Source organism: Anomalospiza imberbis, chromosome 7, assembly GCF_031753505.1.
Source record: "Anomalospiza imberbis isolate Cuckoo-Finch-1a 21T00152 chromosome 7, ASM3175350v1, whole genome shotgun sequence".
Taxonomy (NCBI): Eukaryota; Metazoa; Chordata; class Aves; order Passeriformes; family Viduidae; genus Anomalospiza; species Anomalospiza imberbis.
In genome coordinates this window covers 25,851,396-25,876,858 of record NC_089687.1, presented here as the reverse complement: position 1 = coordinate 25,876,858, position 25,463 = coordinate 25,851,396, and the positions used below count along the sequence as shown (strand labels likewise).

The window sequence follows — 25,463 nt, the reverse complement described above, 5'->3', positions numbered from 1 at the left end:
AATCCCGTTGGATAGCTGGTGATAGTGCCAGGCTCCAGGAGACAGAGGCGTTCTTCAGAGAGAGACAGAAGAGAGTGAGGCAACGGGAGGCTCTACTTGCACCTGCCTGCAATTAATTAATTACGAATCCACTCATTAGCTCAGTCCCACGGCTCCCCTTACTGCCAAGCCCCCAGCTGTCCAGAGAGCAAGTCATTATTTGAAAAGATTTCCCATTAAATCCAAAAGAAAAGGAATAGTTGAAAGAAGAAGGGGCAAGAGAAACAGCAAGGGTGCACACATGATTGCAATCAGCTCTAGAGGATGTGTAGGAGTGGCTGGATCCCCATCTTGGAGCAGCCCAAGAATGATGAAATCGATTTTATTAGCCTGCTCAGCCCCTGATTAGTCTTGTGCCATGTGAAACACCCCCCATGGCTCCCCACAGTCTGGCCTCTGCTTGCAGTGGGTACCCTTGTGTGCATGGCAAATGCACCAGGGCACTCCAGGTCCCACCCCATCCTGCTGGCTCCACATCAGCCCCATCCATGTGTAATCCCAGTTTGTGTGGAAAAAAAAACGCCTGAAGATTTACATTTCCTGAAATGGGTACCTGCCTCTCCTTGGTGCCCAGGCAGCAGTTTCAGCCCAGCTCACAGGCTTTTAACCTCAGCCAGAGCACACATCTGCTTTGCCCGCTGTGTTTCTATTACCTGCTCCCTGCTCCCTGCGTTAGCGGAGGCCCCCTTAAACTGCAGTGATTTACAGGCGGTGTTACGGCAGGACAGGTCTGACACTGATTGAGTCGCTTATCTGCCGTCTCCGTCCTGCTCTCTGACAGCCTCTCCCCCAGGTATCAATCTGCACATCAGTTCTTTATTCCTAGGTGAGAGGAGAGCTGTCAAGGTTGCAGCTACACTGTCATCTTCATCTAAGCTGCCAGCCACCCTTCATCGCTTAAAGACCCTCTTTAACACACAAATGCTTTGGGAGGGGGTCACCGTGCTGGAGACGGCAGCAAAATTTCATTTGCACTCAAGGTGCTCAGAGCTTGACAGATTGGCTCTCATTAGTCAGGGTGCCCATAAATAAACAAGAGTTTCCAAGCTGTAGGTTCAGCCCCATATCTTCTCCTTTCTGCAGCCCTGCAGTGGCTCCTGGCTGCCTGCTACAGGGTACCAGGACCCCTCTGAGACTTGAGTCTCTCCTGGGCCTGGGCTGCCACCAGGGTGGTGTGACAGAGAAGAGGGAGGGTGGAGAAAACAAGTATGTAGAGCCAGGCTTGGCATTGGGGTTTGCCAGGAGTCCCCACTGTCTTTGTGACGAAGAACAGGGCTGAAGCTGAACTGCAGAACACCACCCCATCCCAGTCACTGCCCGTTTCTGCAGGTTCATAGAAACAGGACAGGAACACCCTGGGATACCAGCACCTGTACCCCTGTGAGGTGGACAAACTGTGACAGGCTGCCCCCCACCAGTGCACTTTAGTTCTAAATCATTTTTCGAAATTATTTTTAGCCTGAAACTGCACTGGTGAGAGTGATCCTCTCTGGGATCACTGGCAGCATTGGGCTATGGCACAGAGTGACAGGAAAGGACCTGCATCCACTTTGGGGTTTGCTCTCAGATGCTGCTTTTGGGCCAGAGCAGCTTCCAGCCATCCCCAGCTCTGACAGGAGGCGCTGTGTGTGTGCACTAGATCTGTGTTAAAACCCCATGTCACCTTGGTGTGCCACGCAGCCTGGGGTAATCCAAAGGGAGAGGCAGTGCACAGCAAAGGAGAGCAGTGGGCATGGCCCTGTGTGCCTCCAGTTGCACCTCATTTTGCTGGAGCTTCTGCTACCCACAGCCCTCTTCAGTTTGGTTTCCTTGTTGCTGCTCTTTCATTAATAAAAAAGCCACTGAAACATAATCTCTACCATAATGTTTATTAAATAGTAATTTTAAAAGGTTTTTATACAAATCATATAAACACAGTTTTATTTTTTGTTTTGTTTTGTTTGTTTGTTACACCGAAGAATCACAGTAAAAGCTCTTTAAGTCCGTAAGTCCTGGCTCAGCCAGTAAATGGTCAAATACCTTGAACTGCAAACCTTGGAGAATTTCCATTTCTGCATATAATTTCTTAATGGTTTAATTCCCATGCTCACCTCCGGCACCTTCCCACAAAATGAAGTCACCCAGAACTATAGCCCGCCCATTAGCAACATGTCCTGCCGTGGGAAGCGTGTGGAGGCAACAGCCCATTTAAGCAAAGGCATTAATGCCGATTTTCTTTTCTTTTCTGAATTTCACAGAGGGAATTGCAATCAGCAAGCCGAATCTATTTGCAGAGGAGGATGCAATGAATTGAATGCACTGATGACCTTTCACCCCCTCCCTGTTGAAGTTACAATCAAACACAGTTTTCCGTAGAACAGTAAAGCACCCGGCAGAGGTAAGTGAGGTATTGGCTGTGCAGCATGATCGGCCTTCCTCGCCTGGCGAGCTCACATGTGGGCCCTGCCCCAGCTGCCAGGGGCGAGCGGGACACATGGGCTGGGCGCTTCGCTGGGCCCGTGCCACGTTAGTGCCAAGGTCAGCAGTACTCCCCTGCCCCAGATCAAGAGATACATTAATACGAGTCAGTCCCACGGAATAAGTCACATACACGATACATACAGAGAATTCACGTGCGTGTGCAAACACACTATTTCTGAATATATCTATATATGAACTCTTCTCTCTGTACGCCTACTAGACACCATAACATCACCTTTTAAATTATATATTTTCATCTATTGTTTGCCTAAGTTGGCTTTTCTACTGTATGGTCCTTTTCCATTCATCCTTCCCCTCTCTGGTGATTTGAAGGGAATGAAATCATTGAGCAGCAGCAATCCAGCTTTGAAATGGTCTGGTACATTTCCTCTCACTGCCTCTGTTTCTTTTGTACAGTAAAATAACACCCCTGTGGAATTTGTCTGTGAAAAATGCCAGAAGAAATAAGGTGATTCGAAAGGAGAATCAGAGACACATTTACTGCTGTTTTTGTCGGGTGCACAGTGTGAATTAGAGAAATGAAGGCCTTTGTGTGCGCGCATCTCTGCGTGTGTATACGAACCGCGGATGTGCTGATGACGCAGCTGCCGTATCTGCCCCCCAGTACATGTGCACCTTTCTCACAGCAGAGGAGGGTTTTTTCCCTAAAATCTTATTGTCTGAGGGAGCTCTTCATGAAACAGTAGACAAATGTTCCTATTCCCACAGTACCAAGAAGCAGCTGTGGCACTGCTCATGTGTCCATGCTCATATCCTCTCCAGATGTTGCTTGTGTCCCCAAACACCTGGATTCCTGCACGATGTGTTTGTGGGGCTGGGCAAACTGAGCTTCACAACACATCATATCTTTGTCAATAGCAGTTGGTGAGGAAAACAATGCCATCCACAACCCAAACTACTTGCCAGGTAAAATGTAAAAATCAGGACATGTCAGGTCCAGATGCCCTGGAAAAGGGGTCTTTTCCAAAGAGCCCCTGGAAAAGCAAACCCAGTGTGACAGAAGGGTTTCTTATTTATGTATGTGCAAGCTGATAGAGGTGATCCATCTGTACAGAAATGATGGAAATGAAGGCATTGGTTTGGGGTTCAGCATTTCAACTCTTTTTCTCCATTCAGTTGTTTTCATAACACTCATCTCCCACAGCACAGTGGTAAGTGGAGAGGTACCAGCTGCCACACAATGTAGCCAGACCATCTGAAAGTAGAAGGACCAGATTTCTGCTGGGCTCTAACCAGCAGAGTGGTGAAGAAGAGCATTTTGTGGGGAAGGATGAAGGCCTCACTTGCTATTTGCTACAGCACTGATCATCAGCTGGAGGAAAAATACTTCTAAGGCACTTGTTCAAAGTAAAAAAAAGAAAAAAAGCTCATCGATAGAACTTGGGGTTTTTGCTACTGATCAGGAGCAGCACAGCTTTCCTCCAAAGGGGATGTGGTGGCAGCTGTTTGGTCCAGCAGTGCTGATGGCTCCAGCTCACACCCCCCAGCTCCAGGGACAAAGGGAGCACCAGGAAGGTGACGAGGTGCCAGCAGGCACCATGGCCAGGGTCCCCAGGGCTGTGGGCATGGCTCCAGCCTCCTTCCCTGTTCATTTTTCCTTCCTGGCACTTTGGAGAGGCCTCAGCACTGCACCTCAAGCCAAACCTCAAGTGAAGCCCCCTTCCCAAAGCCATTGCCTAAGCGCCAGCAACCCAACAGGCTCTATCTTTCGTTTGCTGCAATTTTCTCATTATAGCAAAAAGAAAAATGGCAGGCTCAAGAGGGGTAGGAGATTCAAATAAAAGCCTTCCTGATGAAGGCCTCCACTGTTGCAATCAAAGATATGGATTTAATAAATGGCTCTTATTCACAAATCACTTTAAGGCTCTTCAGCTTTTCGCAAAGAGGTGCTTCTACACATAGGGTTTCCCTTCTATTTTCTTTCTTAATGATTTCAGAAAGCGCTGTTGTTACTGTTGACAGTAAAGCCAGTATCCCACCTTTCCCCTGCTACCAGGAGAAGAAAAGTTGAAGGTAACAACATGCTTCCATTTTCAGGACTGCAAACTGCAGCTTCCTGTTCTTAGTGTGAAGTGCACAAATCCCTACAATGATATCTGGACGGAGTCTAAAATGGACAGGGGCTCCGTGTGTGTATATGTTATTTCTAAAGAAATCCCTCAGCCTTCTCAGCAACTTGCCAGAGAAAGGAGGTGGGAAATAACAATCAACATTTAGTTTCTCACATCCAAAAGGTAAACCAGGCTCCCTTGCGATATCCCAGCCACTCACATTGGCAGAAAATTAAGATCAACCAACAAATAAGGGGTTCAGTCCCCCCTCGCCCGGCACAGTCTGGTTTGCAGGAAAGCCACTTGGTCCTGGTGGAGTGTGACCCGGCAGCAAGACTTGGTGGCAGGAGCACTTCCTCCCCTCACTTCTGCTCCCCTCATTACCTGTTATGGCATTCAGTTCCCATAGAAAACAGCAAAAAAAGTACCCCCCTGCCAGCCCACCTCACCGGGCACAATGCCAAGGGTGATCCCCAGGCACCCATCAGGCCTCTGAGCAGCACTTCTGGTGGTTCATCTTCACCTTGTGCTTGATGCCATCGTACAGTTCGAAGTTGTAGTTCTCCAGCGTGGTGGAGCTCCGTGAGGACAGCCCGGCGTATGAGCACGTGCAGTAGAGGAGCAGACCGGCGCAGATGGCCCCAAGGAGGACACCGAGGGAGCTCATTGCTATAATGGTCACCAGGATGGGATCCAGGGTGTACAGCCAGCTTTTCTCTTTGTCCAGCTTCGGAGTTCCTGGAGAGTTAGTAGAGAACAGTGTGTCGTTCCTATCCGATCCAAAGTAATCTGCAGTGGAACGGGCACTTATTATCCAGGGATCACTCTATATTCCCCCGTCACCTTCATACATTTCTTACTTGGAGTTGTGATGGCTTTACAAGAGTTAAAGTATATATATATATATATGGGAATATCTCAGCAGGATTCACTAACCCAGGTCTAGAAATCATGTGAAGCACCAAACTACTAATAAAGTTAGGCACCCTGATTCACTTTTCGACATCAGACTATTGACACAGCATGCAAGCATTTTACACCCACCGAAACTCTGGCCCTTCCAGTGCCACTAGGCTCAAAACTATGGAATCAATCTGTTGCAGGTCCCAGACTTAATTTTCTTCATTTACAAGTCAAAATGCCGTGCAAGCAGCAATTAATGCTTAAAAGATCAGTTTCACTTGTCCTAACATAAATACAATACATTGACTTTGCAAGGTTGCTGGCTGTTGGAAAACAGGAAAAGGAAACCAATGCCTTTGAATGCTAAGCCATCACTTCAATGTATGTTCTCCAGTGTGTTCGAACTCCTAACACAACTAAAGCTGAGGTTTGTGAGTAATCTGAGCATCTGATACTAAAATACAAGCTGCCACAGCTGAATTGTCCATGTGCATATGGACTATGTCCATGTCCTTGTCCATTTGCATACCAACCTGGATCGTCGTTGTCTTCAAAGTCTTGCTCAGAGCTTGGGAAGTCATCCTCCATTCTCGGGAAGTTCACTAGAACAACAAAATGGGAAGAACTGCTTGTTAAATTAGGCCTTCTGGCAGCATCATTGTCACTGGTCACTGGACTGTGAGACCAGACAGAAGAAAGTAATTGTTAAACTACTACAAAGCTCTTCCTTGTGGAATGAGGAGGAGCTCATTATCTTCTTCCCTTGGCCAAAGTCAATGAAGACTCTTGCACACTTGAGAGAAGCGGATCTTCATACTGCATCACATTTCATAACCACCAAATCACCAGCTTTCAAGAAGAGAGTGAGCGAAAAACGAAGAAATCAGATACCTTGAATAGCACTAAAATATTGTCGCTGGTGCCTCCATAATGGCCATAATTCACTATTAACATGCTCATGGGTATCACCCTTACACCTTTGAGCAGGATCTTAGTGCCTGTCATTACTTGCCACTAATGCTGGATCCATTTAGCACACAGTCTACTTTTCATCTTTTCCCATATGTCTGACTGGATATAGAGCTTCAATGACTCAGTTCCTCTTTGGGTTTCAGATAAATTCACAGTAATTTGAGGAATTTATGTATCTTCATTATATATTTTAATACAAAAGCTGGTTGAAATGGAGAGAGAGGCAAATGGGTGTCCATATCTAAGCCCTTATGTTAATATTTCCCTGATCCAAATTCCTTTTACTGGTGACATTTCTTTCTGTTCAGCATAGACCAAGGACTAGGAACCAAATGCACACATTATAATCTGAGCAGAAGTAAGTTATTTTCCTGTGCAGTCTTCCTATCATTTTCTCTGCATAGAGTTAGCATGGCTCTTTTCCACTTTTCCAAAAGAAAATGTCTTTTCCTTTCAATCTGTGAAGAGTTTTCAAAGCTGACTGTAACTTGGGGCTCTCAACTGAGAAGGTGTCTCAAAATGATCAGGAATGCAAAAAATCAGGGACTAGAAAGCGATAGAAGTCACACCTTGGAAGTAGTTGTGGTTGGAACCAAGATTACTTTATGTCTTGTGCCAAAATGGCAAGAGTTTAAAGAGGTTACTTACAAACAACCAAAACTAAAGATTGTAACTTGTACCTAAAAAGCTACATGCAAAGAAATTATTCAAAACCTTATAAAATAATATTTCTGCATATTTGCATGGATATTTAGGACTTGAAAAGGCCTCCTGAATTGTCAAATACAGTTCACTTCCAGAGTGGGGTCTCTGCTGAAAGCCATGCTGCCCCAACACCACCCGACTTCTGACAGCAGCGATCCTCTGCTGGTATTAATGACACCTTCTCACTCCTCAGGTAGAATTGTATCTGCACCCAAAGAATTAAGGGATTTCTTTGAATTTGCAAGTGAACCTGGCAACAGGAAGGCTCACAACCCAACACCTGCCCCTCCTGCCAATGAGTTCTGCATCGAGTGAGTCAGTTAAGCTGACTCAAGGCTGCTGGTACCTTGTCGAAGAAACACAGGTGCACACTGCCTTCTGTAAATCCTCACTTTGGCAGTGAGTTCACATGATTTCTCAACAGCTCTTGAACTGACAGGCCCAGATGGCAACATCTTAGGGCTGGGAGAACTGCCTGAGGGCCTCTTGCAAACATTTAGATCCAAACATGTGGAAAAATAACTTGCAAAGTAGTTCACATGTGGAAACGTCTGAACTGCTAGTCACCCATTGAAGACAAGCAGTGAGACTTGCCATCATCCATGTCACCCATACAACCCTACAGAAACTGTGTGTTGCTCAAAGATGAGCAGAGGTCAAAATTAGTCTGCCCAAGGAGTCCATGTGTGGAGAAAGGCTCTTGGAAGTCATTTGACATTCCATATTGTAGCTGCTCTAAATTTTGTGTGAGAACAAGCTAGCAATTTGATCCTTTTGTAATTTCCCAGGGTAGCCTTGAGGGAAAAGCCAGAAATAAAAAAGTATTGGTTAATCAACACTTTCAAAAGAACACCAGTTCTTCCAGCCTGAAAGGAAGGAGTACTGGGAAAACTTGAAAGGAGAGAACATTTATACAAAAAGCCCAGCCTAGAATCTGTTTACTCTTCTAGTGATTTTCTCAATTCCCCATGCTAATACAACTCTTGAGTCCTGCTTAAATGATATCTTCCTACTTGCCCATTTTCCTTCCTCCTCAGGCCCTCATTCTTCTGCTCCCCACATGCCATTTCATTGCTATTTGATTGTATGTTACCATGCAGGGCTCTACACCCTCCGTAAGCTTTAGAAAAATATAATTTTATGTTTCTTTTTCCATACTGGGGCTTCTCGAGTCATTAACTGAATCAGCTCAGGCTGTGTGGGTGTCTGTGGGAATTGAAGCTGGTGGTCTCAGTTCAGTTCCTAGTGGAGATGATTTAGAATCTAGCCTGTCATAGAATCTAGCCTGCTGTTTGTCATCAGTTAGGCTCCTTTGGGACAAGTCCCAGCAATATAGTGACAAGTGGAGCAGGCCACAGAAGGCAATTCCCTTAGAAAGCGGTCCCCAGAAAAGCCCTGCAAGCTGGTGGGCAGAATGGGAGAAACAAATATTGCTGTGTATTGTGGAAAGCTGCTTCTTTAAAGGGTAGATTTCAGGCACAACTTACCTTGCATTTTAAAAGGAAAAAAAACATTATGGAGAAAGGTAATCAAGAAAGTTAGGGGGAAATTGTAATTAAATATGAGGAATGATTTCTCCTGAGTGAAAGGCCATTTTTAAAGCCCGTGTGCCAAATGATAGCTGTGAGCACCTAGCCAGTCCTGGCCAAAAGATGGTATTAGCAATGATGTTGGAAACAGCCAGATGCCAAGAAAGGCTGTTATCTGTTGGATCTGAGAGCACTGCCAGCTAAAAGGCTAATTTATGGGACCTGAAAAAAGAAAGATAAAATTCTAATCAGACAAGGGCTGATTTAAGTACCATATTTGTATGAGCTCACATGGAGGGAGAGCAGGAGAGAATTAGTATTTCCAGAGATTAAAGAGTTTCAGTGTACATCTGTTTTAAAACAGTAGCAGGGGTGAGAGGGATTGTGCCAGGGCCGACGAGAGGGGCAGGAGAGCAGACAAGGTTCTCTGGTGTCCCACCACAGACATACACATGCCTCTTGCAGGAAAGCTCTCCAAATCTGCCCAAGGCAGCTCACCTCTCCAAAGCTGAGCTCAGCATGTCTTATGGCCTGGCACGTGCTTCCCACCACCACAGGTGCTCGATGCCAGCCTTCCTGCATGGGCTTACCAGCAGCACCACCACCGCTGGCAGAGACCTCCACACCAAGCCAAGAGCTATTACTTCGGAGAGAACGCCCAGCCCTGATTGCTGGAACCTGGACACATTCTTCCAAGGCAAATGACAACTGTCAAGAAAAAATTGCTGTTTCTTCTAGCCTGACTTTGTCTGGTTTATGTCCAGGCACCAGGTGCTGCCTCCTGCCAGGTCGCTGAAGGGAGCTCAATCATCCTGGGGCAGAGCTCTAACATCTGGCATCTCTGTCTACACACAGGCATTTGCAGATTATCTGTGGTGCCTCTTGGAGTCTTTCTGGCTCAACAAAATGAGCTCTCAGTAGGAGGGGCCTTTCCCAAACAATGTATCAAACTTGCAGTAATTTCCAGGTATTATTGTCCTCCTAGAGCCACTGGCACAGGACAGCCTGGCCTGGAGAGCACCCAGGATGCACTCCCACTATCCCTGTGCTCCTGCTCCCCACTTTCTGCAGGGGTCCGCAACCTCTGGAGCTGAAAGTGATGCACCAGGTGATGGGTACTTTGTAAGCTCTGCTCCCTACAGTCTTTCATTCCCAGTAATATCAGTGGCTGTGCCTGCTGGGACAAAAAAAAAGCAGAGTGTGTAGGAGGAAGAAAAACAAATTGCTGGTTTTGGGGAAATAAGCAGCACATGGTTGTTTCCCCACTGTGGAAAGGACTCGAGGGCAGCCGGCTACATGCTCACCCCTCTCTCCGGCTGCTACAACATCCCTCTTGGCCAGTGCTATCCTACCCAGTGAAGGAAGTGTAGGAGGTACAACGCTGCTCTGCTGCCAAACAAGTGCCCATGAGGGTCTGAAACATTAAATGCAGCCAAAGCTAGGAAAACGGGGTCAGAAATTGACATTTCCCAATCTTGGCATAATGAGACGGTGCCCTAGCTCTGCTCTCATCCTTGCTTTTCTCTCTTTGCTCATTCCCAGTCCTTTTCTCTCCACAGCAATAGTGTGACTCCAACACACATCATTTTGTTTTGACACAGCAGAGCAGCCGCCGTGGCCTCGCCTTGACACCGCTCTGCTTGGCGGCGGCGCAGTGCTGCTCCTCTGGCTGGGAGCCCCGGGGGCTGGGGGTGACACCTCCCACCCTCGGCAAATGGAGAGGCACTTCTCAAAGCAGCAGCACAGGCTCCAAGCAGAAACACTCCCTCTGAATCCCCCATTGCTCTATTTCCAGCTGAAAATCCACCTCACTTCTCTCTTTCCCACTCCTCCAGCAACACAGGACTACTTAAGTTTACAGAAGGGATAAATCCCTGCCAAATTTCAAATTAAAACAGTGCTTTGGCTACAGTTGAGCATTAAAGAAAGCAAACAACTGCCACTCCCTGGCCCGGCCTTCCTCTGCAGTGCAGGAACCTCTGGACCTTATTCTCAGATTGCCTTGGGGCTGCCCTGCTGGTAGCCAAGTGTGCACACCTCAGACCACCACAGAACCATTGCAAAACTGGGGGGCATGGATGATCTCTTGCAATCCTTGGGCTTCCCATATAAAGATAAGGTGGGAAAGTATGGCTGGGCATGTGAAGACCCCCCACGAAAAGCACTTGGAAACATGGAGCCAGGCTGGGCGTTTGCTGTGGAGGTGGCCACGAGCAGGCAGCTATTTCCAGCCCTGGTGCTGCCCTCCAATATGTGGCACGTGGCCCTGCTGCAGGCATGGCAGATGGCCAAGGTGGCTACCCAAAATGAGTACCCTGCCAAGCCCTCCCTGCAGCACACACCCCCCGTTGCAGCCTGACCCCTTCTCCAGCCCTGCTTTTGCACCTCTCCTCAGCAGCGGCACCAGGCCAAGGGAACAGTGGTGGTGGCACGTGTGCGTGCGGTGTGACTGTGGCATTACAGAGTAATCCTCTCCCCCTCCCTCTCTCTCAGCTCTGGACAGCCCAGGTCCTGACACGCAGGTCCTGTGCTCCGTGCTGAGCTCACCTACCCCAGACCGAGCAGCACCTCGGCACAAGGGCAGCACTGGCCCCTGCTGCCACCACGCAAGGGCTCGGAGCTGGGGGAGAAGCTGGCAGCTCTGTGGCATCCTGGTATGTTTATCACCCTCCCCGTTGTTGCTGTTTGTTTTCACAGTGCAGTGGCTAACGACACGATTCCTCAAACTGGCAGTCACGCCTGCAGTCTCTGCTAAGAGCCGCCAAAGCCACTGATGGAGGAGCTGTGGCGGAAAGCCAAGCGGCTGTCCAAGCTCGCCTCGGGGCCTCGCCTGCTATCTGCACGCCTCACTCTGCTGCCCTGACGTGGGCTAAGTGGGGGCTGGCCCTGGTAATGTCAGTAGGTTTTCACAGGGTTTCTAGAAGGACAAAAATCCAAACATAGCCCCACGCACAGCCTGGTTTCTACCTTGTTCCCTTGCATACGACAGCAGCGGCATTTCCACCAGGCCAGGAAAAGCCAACCTCGCATCCACAGCCCGGGGACAAGCAGCTCTGGGGTCCCTTTGCCAAGTGCCATCCTGCAGGTGCCTGCCCTGGCAGGAGGCTGACCCAACTGTGCAGCCGGTCCCTCGGCTGGTGCATGAGCTCTGCAGCCTGCTCCTGCTCGATCAGCGTCTCAGGCACGCTGCCATTGCCAAGGCACAGCACCGCCTTTCCCCCGGCGCCCTTTGCTTTGCCAGGTCAGTGCTCCCTCTCTCACTTCACCGTCAGGCACTGCCTTTGCCCCAGAGCTCACAGAGAGTGCCCATGGACTCCCTGCTGCTCCTTCAGCACAACACCAACTGCAGAGATAAGATAAAAAGATTGACACCATCACAGCACATACCACTAGGGAGCCACGCCCAAAGCCTCCGTGTGACACACAGGACACAGTGCTGTTCCCTGAAAAATAGAGCCCCCACTGCTCCCCCGAAATGTTGTCCTCTTTTTTTTTTTTAAGTAGACACTTAGATGCCTGAAGTTACTGGCAGAAGAGTTTGCATCAGAATCACACTAAGCTGTATTTATTTCCTTAAACAAAGCATGCTAATTTTAGCTGCTTTCTTCCCTAGGATGTGCTGCAGCCTGAGCAGCACCCAACTCTCCGGCCAATCTGTCTGCGGCGCAAGTACGGAATAATTAATCCTGAACGATTTCTCCCTTTTCGTCTGTTTACTTAACAGAATTTTTTTCTTCCTTGTTGGGAAGCCATCATTCAGTCTCTCCCTCCCTGTTTCTCACATGTGCATATTTGTTTTGAATTTTGCTTGAACAGTCGCTGAAGTGTACAAAATGCAAATTACAAGTGTAATTTGCTTTGCTGTACAATTACAGAAAAAAAAAAGCCCTCTCCCAAAAAAGCAGCATGGGTCCTCAGCTTTGCTTGTGTTTGAATAGCCAGTGTGAGGGATCACATTTGAATTATTTTTTTGTTGATGGCCTGAATTCCTAGTAAAGTCAGGACGTTTCATTGAAAGCTGAGCTTTATGCCAGGGTAAAGAATATGAGAGAAAGAAAATAAAGAGGGAAGGAAAAACCTCTCGAACTGGCAGCAAAATATATTTCACATGAAATGTGATGCTGCTGACTCTGCTGAAGGGGTGAAAGGTGCACTTAGGGAAGATGGGAAGCAGAACTGCTGCAGCAGAGGTCCCTGTAACAAGTTGGGAGGACTCAAGTGGAGGGAAAGCAGGGGACATACACGTGTCCAAACACTCGCATATAGGTCCCCTGCACAGTCTGATAAGCAAACCCAGGGATTGTACAGAAGAGGAAAGCATTGCAGTTTTCATTAACAATTTTGCTAATGGCTTGCCCGTTTTTTGCTGAGCTCAGGGACAGAGCGTGCGGCTCAGCTGAGCTGGCAGCCAGGCCAGCCCCAGGGGCCCTGGAAAGTCGGATGTCCTGTCTCCAGGGGCCCCAGCTGGAGAAATTCTGTGTAATCACACTGAGCAATTTAGCACTTAGGCAACGCTGGTGAAATCCCCAAACAATCCCAAGAGTCAGTCCAGCCTCCCAAAACTCCCACAAGGACTGGTACAAATGTAATGGATCTAAAAGCTGCTATTAATGGCCCGATCCTGAGTGCAGCGAGGCAGGCAGCCCACAGCAGCTGTGCTGCTGGGAGCTGGGTCTGCACGCGGCAGGAACTGCAGCTTCACTTGGCTAAAAGGAATAGCCCTGATGCTCTGAAGAGTTTTGGAACTCTGCTTTGCTTCAACAGCCAGCATACTCATTAGCAAAGAAAGAAGAAAGAAAAACCCCAGATATTTGTATAAAAATATCATCATTTTATTACATTCCACACAATACATCTTCAAAGAATTTCAAATTTCCACAAGATATTTTTCACACACAGGCAACTGGGCAATGCTGGGGATGTCAGGGCTCAAGGAGCAGGGGAGAACTGGGAGTAAAAATCTCGAAGTGACCTTCTGTTTTGTCTTTGGTGATTTTGGTTTAAAAGACAGGGTGCCACATTCTCCTCTCTGACACACCAATGCACACTTGCTAAGTCTGTGGGGGTGAACCTGATCATAGTGAAATTGTCTGAACTAGGGAGACTGAACTGACTTTGGAAACAGGACAATATCATCTGTTGACATGGCTTGGGCTGACCTGAAAGTGAGCCCATGCCAGTATTTCACATCTGTTTTAATTTGCAGCTGACTGAGGGGGATAGGAATCCACATCCCAAACCAGATGCACTGCAACACCAGTGCTGTGTGATGAGGAGGCTCATGGTGAAAGCACTCTGGCCCTGGAAGCCCCTCTCTAGGGACCTTTCAATGGCACTGCCTTCCAGGTGGCAGGAACTCCCCAGGTCCATTCTGGCCCCGTGGGACAGGTGTCCCTTCTGCTCTCAAAAACCTTGTGGGAGCCAGGCCCAGGTGCAGCGGTGCCACGAGCACCCAGCACGCCTAATGTGCTCACCATGGCACATCACCCTGGGCTTTTCTGCACTCCTTGCTTGTTTCAAATACTTGCTGCTGCAGCTGAGAGGATCCCACTGAAATCTGCTGTGAAACTAGCATGGGGAACTGAAACTGGCTGCATGAATTAAGGCAAGGAGGGGGATAGAGTGACACCCCCATCGACAGACATCCCCTGGGGATAGGGCTATGCTGCAACAGGGGCCAATACCACTTCAGCACAGTTTGTATTTTTACTTTTTTCCCAGACCAAAAGGCAGCTCAAGACTACAGGGAAGTTAACAGAGCTGCTCATCTTGATTAATTTTATGCAATATTAATGGACAAAGCAGGGATGGGCACTAGCAAGTTTAGAAGGGGGGAGGGAATCTGATCACTCATCACAGATGGACACAAACAAGATGGAGAACCTTGCTCACTGGAGGTACTTTTTTTGCCTGCAAACAGATTAGGGTTAAAAATTCAAACCACTTTTGCATGTCATCATTCAGTAATTTATATAAGGCATTTCCACTACAATACGCTGGGCCATTCAACAGTCAGAGGCGCTTGGAGGCTCCTCCTTGCCTCCCCAGTTAAAGCAGCAGCAATAGCTGGGCCCCCCAGGCGGGGCTTGGCTTGCTAGATGTTACTGGCGCTCTAAGAAGCAGAACATTAGCAAACTCAAAACTGACATTCTAGAAAGTCAACGGGCAATTTTTATGATTCAGCAGCTATGGATTGGGCAGAAGGAAAAAAACCAAACCCAGAAGGGGGAACTACAATTGTCCCTTGAACATTTCTAGCAGAAAGACAAGGAGGAGCCCTCTCCCCCTTCCCCGTGTAAAAGCAAAATCATCAGCACCCAGAGTGAGGATACTTATTAAATAAATAAACCTTCAATTCTCAAGAAACTACAGTATTTAGCATCCACTAAGACCTGCTGAAGTCTAGTGTTACCCTAAGGCTGGCTTTAACAGATACAAACAAAACATTCATTATGAGTTTCTCTGATATAAGGCAACTTTAAATAGATTCACTTGTAGGTGGGGGAAGAGGAGGGCTTCCCCTCCCTCTTCCAAACAATGGCTGTGTTATCATGTTGGCTGCAGAAAGAACAAAATGGAGAGATCTTACTTTTTGAATGTCTATGGACCTCTCTGGATTCTTCTAGCCATCTGAGGTGGACATTCCCACTGTCCAGCCTGGCTTTTTCTCAATTTGCACCCAAGATATTAACACTATCAAACAAGAAATCCAGCCAAAGCTAGATAAGGCAACAAAAAAGCATTGCTCTCTTCCCCAAGTAAACAAATCAGGGCATTCACCATAAACATGTCCCAGACCTTCCAGAGAGGATGTGGGAAGGAGGGAAAATTAACAACAACAAAAACAAAAATAAAAGCATTCCCTGTGCAAGTAGAAGCAACAAGAAGCAAATTAAAAAGGGGCTGTTTCTAAATATACATTCAGTCAGTCAGACACACACAGTCCCATGCACACTCACACGCAGGTTTAGCACACATGTGCACAAGCCTCACACACAAGCTTCCAGGCTCACCATCGGGTTCCCTTGCAGATTGCCTACCGGGAGGAGAAAAAAAACCCCAAACCTAGAGAAGCTGACCAACAACAACAACAAAAAAAACCTCCCCAAACAAACACAACAAAACAAAATAAACCCCCACCTGACAACCCAAGTATCCTTGAAAAGTAATAGAAAGGGAGCGTTCACTTTTGAAGTGAAGGGGCGGTGTGTCTCTTCTGGCGATCCAAGATGCAGCATTAGTTTAGAGTTTGTAAAAGATTCGGGGAGGGCTGGGGGACAGAGAAGGGATGGAGATATCTAAGAGTTCACACGTATGCTAGGTAAGGAAAAAGTGCAAAACTGAGGCAACATATTTGAAGTCTTAGTTTCTGTCTGTCTGTTTTGTGTTTTGCTTGCTTTCTTGTTCCTGTTCGGCTCTCAGCAGCGCAAGCTGGGGTCTTGCTCTAGTTTTATGGTTAGGGTGGGCTCCACGGCCACAGGGGCCCCGTTGGCATAGTGGGAGGTTTTGTAGGTGATGGAGTGATCACTCTTCTTGGCCGCATAGCGGAACCGGTGGTAGTGGAGCACAAGGGCCAGCGCGACGGAGACCAGCACCACAACAGCACCTCCGGCGGCAATAACGTAATACCAGTAGGCTGGGATGGGCTGCACTGACACCGTGTCCACTGTGGGCTCGGTCCCTGGCAGGAGGGTTGCCCCTGGGGAGGAGACACAGAACAGGGTTGCTGGGTGGGAGGCATGCAGACGCACAAAAAGAAACACACATGCTTTCAAGAGTACAGCACGGAGCAACACGAGGTCCCACAGCCGCCTCCAGATACAGGGCGTGCTCCTAGGGGAGGGCACAGCCTGGCATTTGCTGAGCCCACATATTCAAGGACCTTTCTCTTCCCTTTTAATTAATCAGCCTGCCTGGAACGCAATACAAATTCCATATGCACTATTATTACTGTTATTTCTGGCATCAGTGAATGTTTTTTTCCCTTCTTTATTTTGGCCATCTCCAGATCAGCCACCTGGTTTTGTCTCCACATGGCAGATGTTGTCAAGCAGAGACAAAACACATCACGTTCGTAATTGGAAGAAAAGCATGATCTCTGATGGCCGAGGAAGTTACCACAGGAGACTGGGAAAGAGATTAAAGGGAGAAGTATTTGTAATTTTTACTGAAAAGACATAGAAGAAGTTCTCTGTCTGAAAGTGCTCTGCTCACAGGTCTAGTCTCACTAGGTGCCCCATTCACAGACCTACACAGATTTCCTTAGTATTTCTTGAAGCGAGAAGGGATGGTTATAATTACTTACAGGGCATGAGCTGCAAAATTCAACCCAATATTCAGACAAGGAACTCATGCTCTCTGCAGCTTCAGCAAGCCAGGACTATGAATTCATGCTGATAAAGCAACACACCTCAGGAGGGCTGGAAAAGCACCTGGCTCCCTTGAACTCACGGGCAGGCAGTGCCCAGACTCAGCCCAGCAATGGTCAGCCCTCCCTACTCCTGCAGCTGTGGCGTGTTGCAGGGCACAGCTGCCGGGCTGCTGTCCCTGGCCAGGTCACACGGGGACAGCCCTGCACACATCTGTTGCTCAGGCGGGCCCGCACAGCCTGCGCACAGCGGCAGCGCCGCGCTCTGTGCACGCCCACGGCGGGACCGCTCTGCGCTACTGCTCCTGCACACGCTGCTCCCACCTCCCCAGCAGCACTTGTGGGGGGAGCTGCAAATAACCGGGGAGGGATGTATTTTTGCACCATGTTCATTTACTGGTTACTTCAAGGTGGCTGGAGTTCCCACAGAAATTCTCAGGAGGGTTTGCTCTACTGCTGGACACATTGACCCCCCTCCTGTGCTCACCCTCTCCTCCTGCTAGTGGGGGGCAGCCCCCTGACTCGGTACTGGCTAGCAGAACTTTGGGGGCTCCTGAGTTTGGTGTCAGCACATTGTTGAGCTCTGTGCCAACTAAACACCAGCTTGGTTTCCTGAGCAGGCTTGGAGGATGCCAAGGGGAAAATACAAAACAGTGCAGGATGCATTCAGCTTTGCCAGCAGCAAGGGCATCTTGCAGCACAGCCTCTGCCCTCCACTACAAACACTGCCTAACAGCAGAGTCACTGGCTGGAAATTTGGGATGGTGATGGCTTTGCTGCTAGTGGCACAGGAGATGAGGCAAAATGATGGTTCCTCTGCCATTCACAAGGCTTTTCTCCTCTCCCCATTCCCCAGAACTGGGCACAGGGGCTAAAACCAAGAATGAACAGTGCACCCAGATGAATAGCTACAACAATAACAAAAAAGAAAAAAACCTCAAAAGCTAGAAAAAAAAAAACCACACGAGCAAGACAAACCCTGCTTTTATAGAGCAGGAGGCTGGGATCCACCCACATATTTGTCATTGTAGGCAAGAAACTCGGGTGTCTCAGGAGAAGCCTAACTGCCAGATATGCTGTTCTCAACCTGTCTCACCCCAGCTGCCCCTCGCCATCAGGAGTGGGGGTGGCCCTGTCCCTCCTGCCCTCCAACAGTGCCTGCAGAAGGGGCGTACAGGCTGGGCTGTGTGTTGAGGATGGCAAAGGTAGGGAGCAGGCAGCCCTCTGACCTCTTTCCCTAACTCCACTGGGCATGCTGGTTTGGGGGAATGAAAGCAGCACATCCCTGTGTCTCCCTGAGCAGCTGCTGCCCCTCACCTGTCTGCATGGGGGTGGAAGTGTGGGACATCCCATGGGGGCTGCTGCCAGCTCCCTGTGAGGCTGAGCATGTTCAATGCTGCTTTGAGCCTCACTGATAACCCCCCACTCTCTCCCTCCACAGATCCAGCTGGCTGAGCTGGCCCAGACCCGAATGTGACCCACCACCATCCCCACTGGATCAGCAACACCTCTCCTGTGCATGACAGCATGGGGGTGCAGGGCTGACCCCAGGGATATCGTGGGGCTGCTTGCTGCTTGTGTTTACACTTGGTGACAGTCTCTGCTTACATAGCACCTTGTTTCAGTGAGAGATTTACAAACAAGCAGCCTCTCACACCACTGATATGCACCAGGTCCCATGGTAGAAGCTGGGATGGGGACGGGGGCAGGTGTCAGGGGTAACAACAGCTCCTGAGTGTCAAGAGAGTGGGAGGAAGGCTTCCTTCTGATGGCTGTACATTGCCCAGTGGAAGGCTGAGCGTACAAAGGGTGGGTGAGGAGCACATGCCATAGTGCCCAGCCTGCAGCCCTTGCCCCTTCCCTGTGCATCTCTGCCCTCTACCTGCCTGGGGATGGAGGGAAGCAGTATGATGTACTGCAGATGATTCTGCTTGTGGGAAAGATCCCTTGGGGAACTCAAGCTTGCTGCAGCTTCAGGACAGCCCCTACTTGGCCCTGACCCACTCCAGATGTCCCAGCCAGGGCTTCAAGCATGAGGGGTGGTGCAGAGCCCTTCCTCAACCCCCATTTCCGCACCTCATGGTCCTGCTGAGGAGATAGCAGAAGTCTGGAAAGTTCATTTAGCAACTGAAGTCATTAAGGAATCACACTCAGTTGTCTCTAAGCCCTAATGAAGCCAATTCCCAACATTAATGATTGTTCTTCCTTACATTGCCAGACACTAAATATAGCTGCCCATCCACTCAGCACACAGAGCTGATGTTATCAACTCTGTTTTTACTGGCTCTGCTGCTCTCTGGAAGTTTTCTGTTATATCAGTGGAAAAGTTCACTGCTCAGGGAGATGGAAAAAAAAATTCATCTTCTTAACTTAATAATTTTTCCACTCCCCTTTGCCTTCTGCCACACACACACTTGCCCTTCCTCATTTATTCACTAGTGCTCTCGTCTTAATAAAGAACTGCCTCCTGCTGTTGCTGTCAAGTTTGTGGCTGCTGTGTTTATGGCACAGCTTGGAACACCAGTCAGTGGAAACCTGATTTAATCCCTATAGGGTCGATATTTTATGTGGTTGTGCTGCTGGTGCTCACACCTCCAACCTGGCCAGGTACTGCCCCATTCTCTTTTCAATAGGGAAGACTCTACAGGGACTAGTTTTGGAGTTTTGCACTGAGAATCAAAACCAAAAAAGGAAAAGCAATAGTCATCTAGGGAAAAAAAAAAGGAGAAAATATTTTCCAGAAAGCTGCCTGGAGGGCTGCCTGCCTTGCTCTGCCACTGCCATGTCACAGCTCATATTCCTTCCTGAAATCACTGACATTAACGCTGTGGACAAGCAACACAGCTGGACTTTTCATAGATGACACAGATGAAAGCAAGTATTACACTCATCTAATCTGAATGCCACAAAACCAGTGTCAGTCTCAACCCCATAACTGCTACCTGTCATTGCTCCAGGGAGATATCTCTATCTTGATTTCAGGATACTCGCAGGGAGAGAATCCACCAGTCCCAAAGGCAAATTCTCCCCATGGTTTTTCTCCATGCATTATTTGGAATATATCTGTTATTTCTAGCCTGGTATTTATCTAATTCCTTGCTTCCAGACACTTGTTGTACCCTTTCTTTAAGGGTGGAATGCATTAATGCTCAAATGCAGTACTGTTGAAGTACACTTTCCTGGTCCTGTAAGGTCCCGACCCACTAGGTTAAACGTATTTCACCTGCACCAATTCTCTTCTTATTATTTGCTTTGTGATCCTAGAGCCTGTAAGGTGCATATTTTCAGCTTTGCTCCCAAGCCAGGAGAGGAAGAATTTGCTATTATTTTTAATGGCATCTGACTTTTTCAGCTCATCATATAATTGCAGGAATGGGGGCTATAGCACATCTCAGGACTTAATGTGTAGTTTTTTTCTCTCCAGCTCCATTTCTTTCTCCAGCCAGGGACTTCTTTCCCTCATTTTACCCTCTCCTTCTGTTGGGCATGCCTATCTCTCCCTCATTTTAATTATCATGTAATTGCCTCCAGTCTTCATCTTCACTTCTTCATCTTTTCCCTCTGCACTTTGCTTTTTCCCAGGTCACTCCATCCCTCTGTGCCATCTATTCCTGCCTGTCATCCAGGGAGACCATTTCAACTTTTTGCTGCAATTGCAATTGCTCCCCTTTTATGACCAATGCTAGGATGTCCTTGAGGGAGCCAGGAATGGGCAGGAGCTGTTGGAAAAAGCTGGCAAGTTCCAGTGGGAAGGGGAGGTGTGCCTGTAGCAGCATCTGCCTGTGGTGCTCAGGGATCTCACTGTTTCTCCAAAGCCAGTGTGCCCTGGGGAATACGATGGGGAAGTGGAGGCCCTCAGGCAGCAGGGCAGGGGCAAAGGGGAAGACAAACAATATGAATTCACAGGACTTTAGGATAGACTGCAGAATAGAATGTGAGGACCCAGAGAGAGGTTCAAACTGTAACAAGTCCCAAAAGACAAGAATGCTGTTTGCAAAATGAATGGTCGTGAGGCTTTAACTGTCACCTGAGAATATCGCAGCAGCTTTTCAGTAACACCACAAGCCTGAATATCAGATAAATAAGCCTGTGAACAAGCAGAACTGAATTCCTGATTGCTACAGTATGGGTGTGACTGTAAAACACGGTGTTAGACCCTGCACTTGTCCCTCACATTGGTAACACTCCACAGCCTGAATCCCCGGGGACAGAGTTGTGCATGTGACTTCAGTATCGGCGCCTCCTTTGCCATCGCTGCCACTGCTCCCAATGCACGCACCCAGGAGAGACAGCTCTGCCCACATGGAAATGCAGCTGCACGCACCCCTAGAGGGTAGAGTCCAGCCATATCTTACAGTTCACCAGCACAGTACAGACATTATGTCCCAGTGAGAGCAAAGGGCATGTTGATTGAATTGACAAAACAACTCTCAAAATGAAGGAGAGCTCCAAGTTTGCTCTTCATCACAACACAACCCCCAGACACATTCCTGAAGAGGCAGGCAGGAAAACAAAATCCAAATTTAAAAAACACATAAACCCCTCAGACTAAACTGATGTCTTCAAAAGTAGATAGTTTTTCCCACCACAGAGCAAGACAAACAGCAACCCCCCCTGAAAAGAGAGAGGCAGTTCCTTGGAGTTCCTCACCTTTTCTCCTACCCTGCAAGTTTGATCAGAGAAGTGTTGGTTTCTATTCTCAGGCTTGTATTAAGCTGTTAAATGTACCATTTTCACCTTGTTTTCCTTTTATTCACTGTCACCTTCAGAGCTTCTCATGGCAGTTTGCTCTTTCACTTGTACCTCCCAACTCCTTTCCCCTTCCAAGCAGACTGGCCCCACCCTCCTCTGCCATCACTGAGCACCTCTGCCCGAGCATCTGTGAACTAGAGAACCACCTTCCCTCAGAAAACGTGAATTACTGCCACCAGATTTCACTTTTAACTGGCTACTCTTTTTTTTTCCATTTAAGTCAGTTGAAAACTACTTTTACTCTTCAGCCGTCCCATTTTAGGCTTAGCTGCTCTTCAGGAGCTAAGTGCTTCTCATGACAGCAGGTTTCCTAATGCTATTCAGTCCCAAGATGGGGACTTGCCTGTTTGCCTGTTCCCTGTCACCTAGCAGAAGTCAGAGGATGCCATCTCCTGCTGCTGTGGTGGGGGAGGTTTAGTACACACTTGCCATTTCAGTGCTCAGAACATTTGCTGTTTGTACAAGCACACACATTGCTTTCCTTCGATGTAAAAGCCCATGCCAGCAGAACAAAACCACCGAGAGAAGTGCAGTTTTACCTGGAAAGTAGGAGTTCTCACCTGGGAAAGCTGTGATGGGTTCTGCAGAGGAAAAACAAAAGCTCGTATTAGAGAGGGGAGTATTACACACCAAGCCCCCAGTTCATGTCACTGTTGATTTGCAATGGCCAAGTGAAGCAGGCATGTGGCTGTGTCCCACAGGAGCCACTGGCTGGGAACACCACCAGGAGCCAGCCAGCCTCAGCCAGGACCATGAGAAACCTGGCCCCAGCTGGGGACCAAACAGACACAAAAAGCTTCGACTCAAACACATTTCAGAGAAAAATATGTCTGAGGTTGAGGGTCATTTGGATTCCGCCTGGCTGGCCTGAATCATCCAATGACAAAACCTCACCTGGCTCAGTGATGAAACCCTGAAACCCCCTAAATTTCCAAAAGTGGTTTTGGTTTCTGGCTCAACTCTGGCACTGTTTCTCACATGGGAACTGTGTTAATTCTGGGCAGTGATGCCCTGCTCTTCTCTATCGCACAGTGACAAGAAATAGAGGCAAGTGATGGTTTTCCTTCTTTCAAGACACTTTGAAGATGTAATCTATTACAAATTACTGGATCTGAAACGCAATAATCGGTACTTACTACTGATTACTTTCTTGCAGAAGTAATAGACTTCTGATTATTTTTAGATTACTTCTGCATTATGCTTGTGAGTCACAAAAGCAGACTCTGGCTCTACTGAGTGCTATGAAATCATCACTCGGGTTCAAAATGCGAATGACACATTTGTCAAAGGAAAAAAATTATTGTGACTTATTAGCATTCTTTCATGCTAAAAAGGAATCAGATTACTTCCAAGAATTACATTTGAAAAAACAGTAGCCTGTGCTGGAGTCACCTATTCTCATGGCTTTGAAAGAAAGAGAGCAGCATGGTATCGCTACCATTTCATTATTATTTTGGTGAAACTGGAAATGACCTCTAAGTTATGTTAAAGTTTGCAGTGGGAACCCTTTGCTGGAAATGATCTGAAACAAACAATCCTTATGGGTTTTAAGATCCGCATTCAACTTCCTAGACTGGGTAAAATAATTTTGTGTAGCAGTTAGGTGTGTTTTTTTGGGCTGAAAATGCTTGAAACTTCGTAATTTATGAATGCTTTTGTTTTTGAAATACTAAGCTTTAGGTTCATGAGGCCCAAGATACAATAAGACTGGAGCTAGGTGAATTGCTGAGCTCCAAAGAAGTTAGATAGGAAATACTATTAGTGTTAATCATGGGTCTTGCTTCTCTTTAATGCTATAGAAGGCAAGAGATTAAAACACCACTGTCAAGCCTTAAATACCAGGAATTTGACATCTGAAGTATTAGCTCCTTTTACAAATGGGAGACCAGCAGAGTTCAAAGCATCAAAGAAACGGGGACTGATGGTGCTTAAGAGCCTCTCTGGGGCAGTCCTAGTCCTGTGTTTTATTATCAGTGCTGGTTTCTGCACCATCTTCACCCTCACCTGCCTGCATAGGGGGGCAAGCAATGTAAGCAGCTCTTCCCAAGCATGCTTTGTCTGGCGCTTCCTCCCCTGAGAAACACCCCTTTGGAGAGAGTGTTTATTCTGCTTGGGTTAGGAGGCACTGGGATCCTCCCTTAGTGGGGGTGAGGAGAGCAGCTTCACTGAATGGGGCCTTCCAAAGCCCAAAAGGGAGAGAGGCTCGTCTCGGCTTTTTCCATTAGCTTCAGGATGGGCCAGACACTTCCTAGTGAAACATGCTTCTCCCAGGTCATGCAGAAGAGCAGGACCTCGCTGCTCTGGGCAACTCTCAGCAGAGATCCCACTAATTAAATACTGCTGGTCCCATGCTCAACTGGGATACCTCTAAATGCACACCCAAGCAAGATGGCAGCCAGAGCCATCAGTGTGATTGCCTGGATATGCCAGCTAGAGGAAAAGTGCAGGGCAGTCGCTCCACCTGCAAACTGCTGAAACATACTTTTTTTGCTCCTTTTTTTTCCCCCAAGTCCTTTCTGTTTTTACCAGGTTTTTGACCTGGTTTGGGAAATGGTGAATTCTAGGGCAAAAATTTCTTTTGTTATTCTGTTAACATCACTGTAAAACCTCAGTGCTGTTTTGTTTTTTTTTTTTCTTTTCTTATTAGAGAAGACTCCTTTTGAACCCATTGGTCCCTCTAAGTGTGTAATACTGACGGACAGCTGGCTTCTTTTGTTCAGCACTTTCCTTTTAAATTTGGTGTATGTCCTTATCACATAGAATAGTCCTCAGTAACCCTCAGCTGCTCTTTCAGCTTTGCGTGGCAGAGACATGTGCTTCTTCTCCTTACACCAACGCAGGCAGAGCCCCTGTCCCCCAGAGGCTGAGTCGCCCTCATTTCTTTCATGGGCAATCAAAGTCCCAGCTGAGGTCCAGAAACTCCTGGTAACTCAGCCAGGGGAGGTGTGGCCCACTGACAGCTTGCAAGCCAAGGTTCTCCAGCCTGAGCTGCCCCCTCCCTCCCTGCCCCCACGGCGGGATGCAGCACGTACCCATGCAGTTCTCCAGCGGGATGTCGGTGCCTAGCCGGATGTCATCCAGGGCCAGCTCTCCCGAGTGGCCACTGCGGATAAATCCCTCAAACACGATCTGTGGGAAATCAGGACAGAAATGTCAATGCTAAGTTGGGCGCTTCCCAGCTTAGAACCACCTACGGAGAGTGGCTGCTGCTCCCAGAGGAAAGGGTGGGAAATTGCTCTGAGCATTCCCTACAGACCTGTGGATCACCTGACACTAGTCCTGCTTCCTTGCCCTGCCTCTGCCAGCCCTTTCCTAGGGGAAGCTGCTGTGCATGGACAGGTTCAGAGAGATCTTTGCCTGGCCTGGCAGCTCTTGGCTTGCAATTTTTTCAGTTAAATGCCTCTCATAAGGAATAAAGACTCAGTGAACCCCCTGCTAGCCCTTGCACAGATGGTGCAAGTGGCATAACTCTGAGTTACTGCAGCAGCAGCTTTGGCCCATGGTATTGGCTGAGCTATGATCACAAAAAGGGAGGGAAGGACACAAAATGCACAGCTACATTAACTGTAAAGTGCTGTTCCCATCAGCATTACATAAGGAGTATTGAAATGTCAGAGGAGAAGGGTCAGCTTATTCCTACTTAATCACAGGCAAAATATATTT

At 47.9% G+C, this 25,463-nt stretch overlaps 1 protein-coding gene across 7 annotated transcripts in view; it reads right to left on the bottom strand.

Moving 5' to 3' along the window:
• Window positions 1–1,888: 1,888 nt before the first annotated feature.
• The window catches only part of NRP2 (neuropilin 2), an 89,318-nt gene continuing 65,743 nt past the window's right edge, over window positions 1,889–25,463 (bottom strand). For 2 of the 7 annotated variants that reach the window (XM_068196109.1, XM_068196111.1), the window contains exons 14-17: window positions 24,833–24,929; window positions 22,340–22,381; window positions 6,008–6,076; window positions 1,889–5,360 (exon numbers count right to left, since the gene is read on the bottom strand). In XM_068196109.1, the coding sequence (XP_068052210.1) occupies window positions 5,056–5,360; window positions 6,008–6,076; window positions 22,340–22,381; window positions 24,833–24,929 (513 nt within the window). In that variant the 3' untranslated portion in view covers window positions 1,889–5,055. Of the gene's footprint in view, window positions 5,361–6,007; window positions 6,077–13,490; window positions 16,380–22,339; window positions 22,382–24,832; window positions 24,930–25,463 lie in introns of those variants that run through there. The other 5 variants (XM_068196112.1, XM_068196110.1, XM_068196113.1 and 2 more) reach the window with 5 other exon arrangements.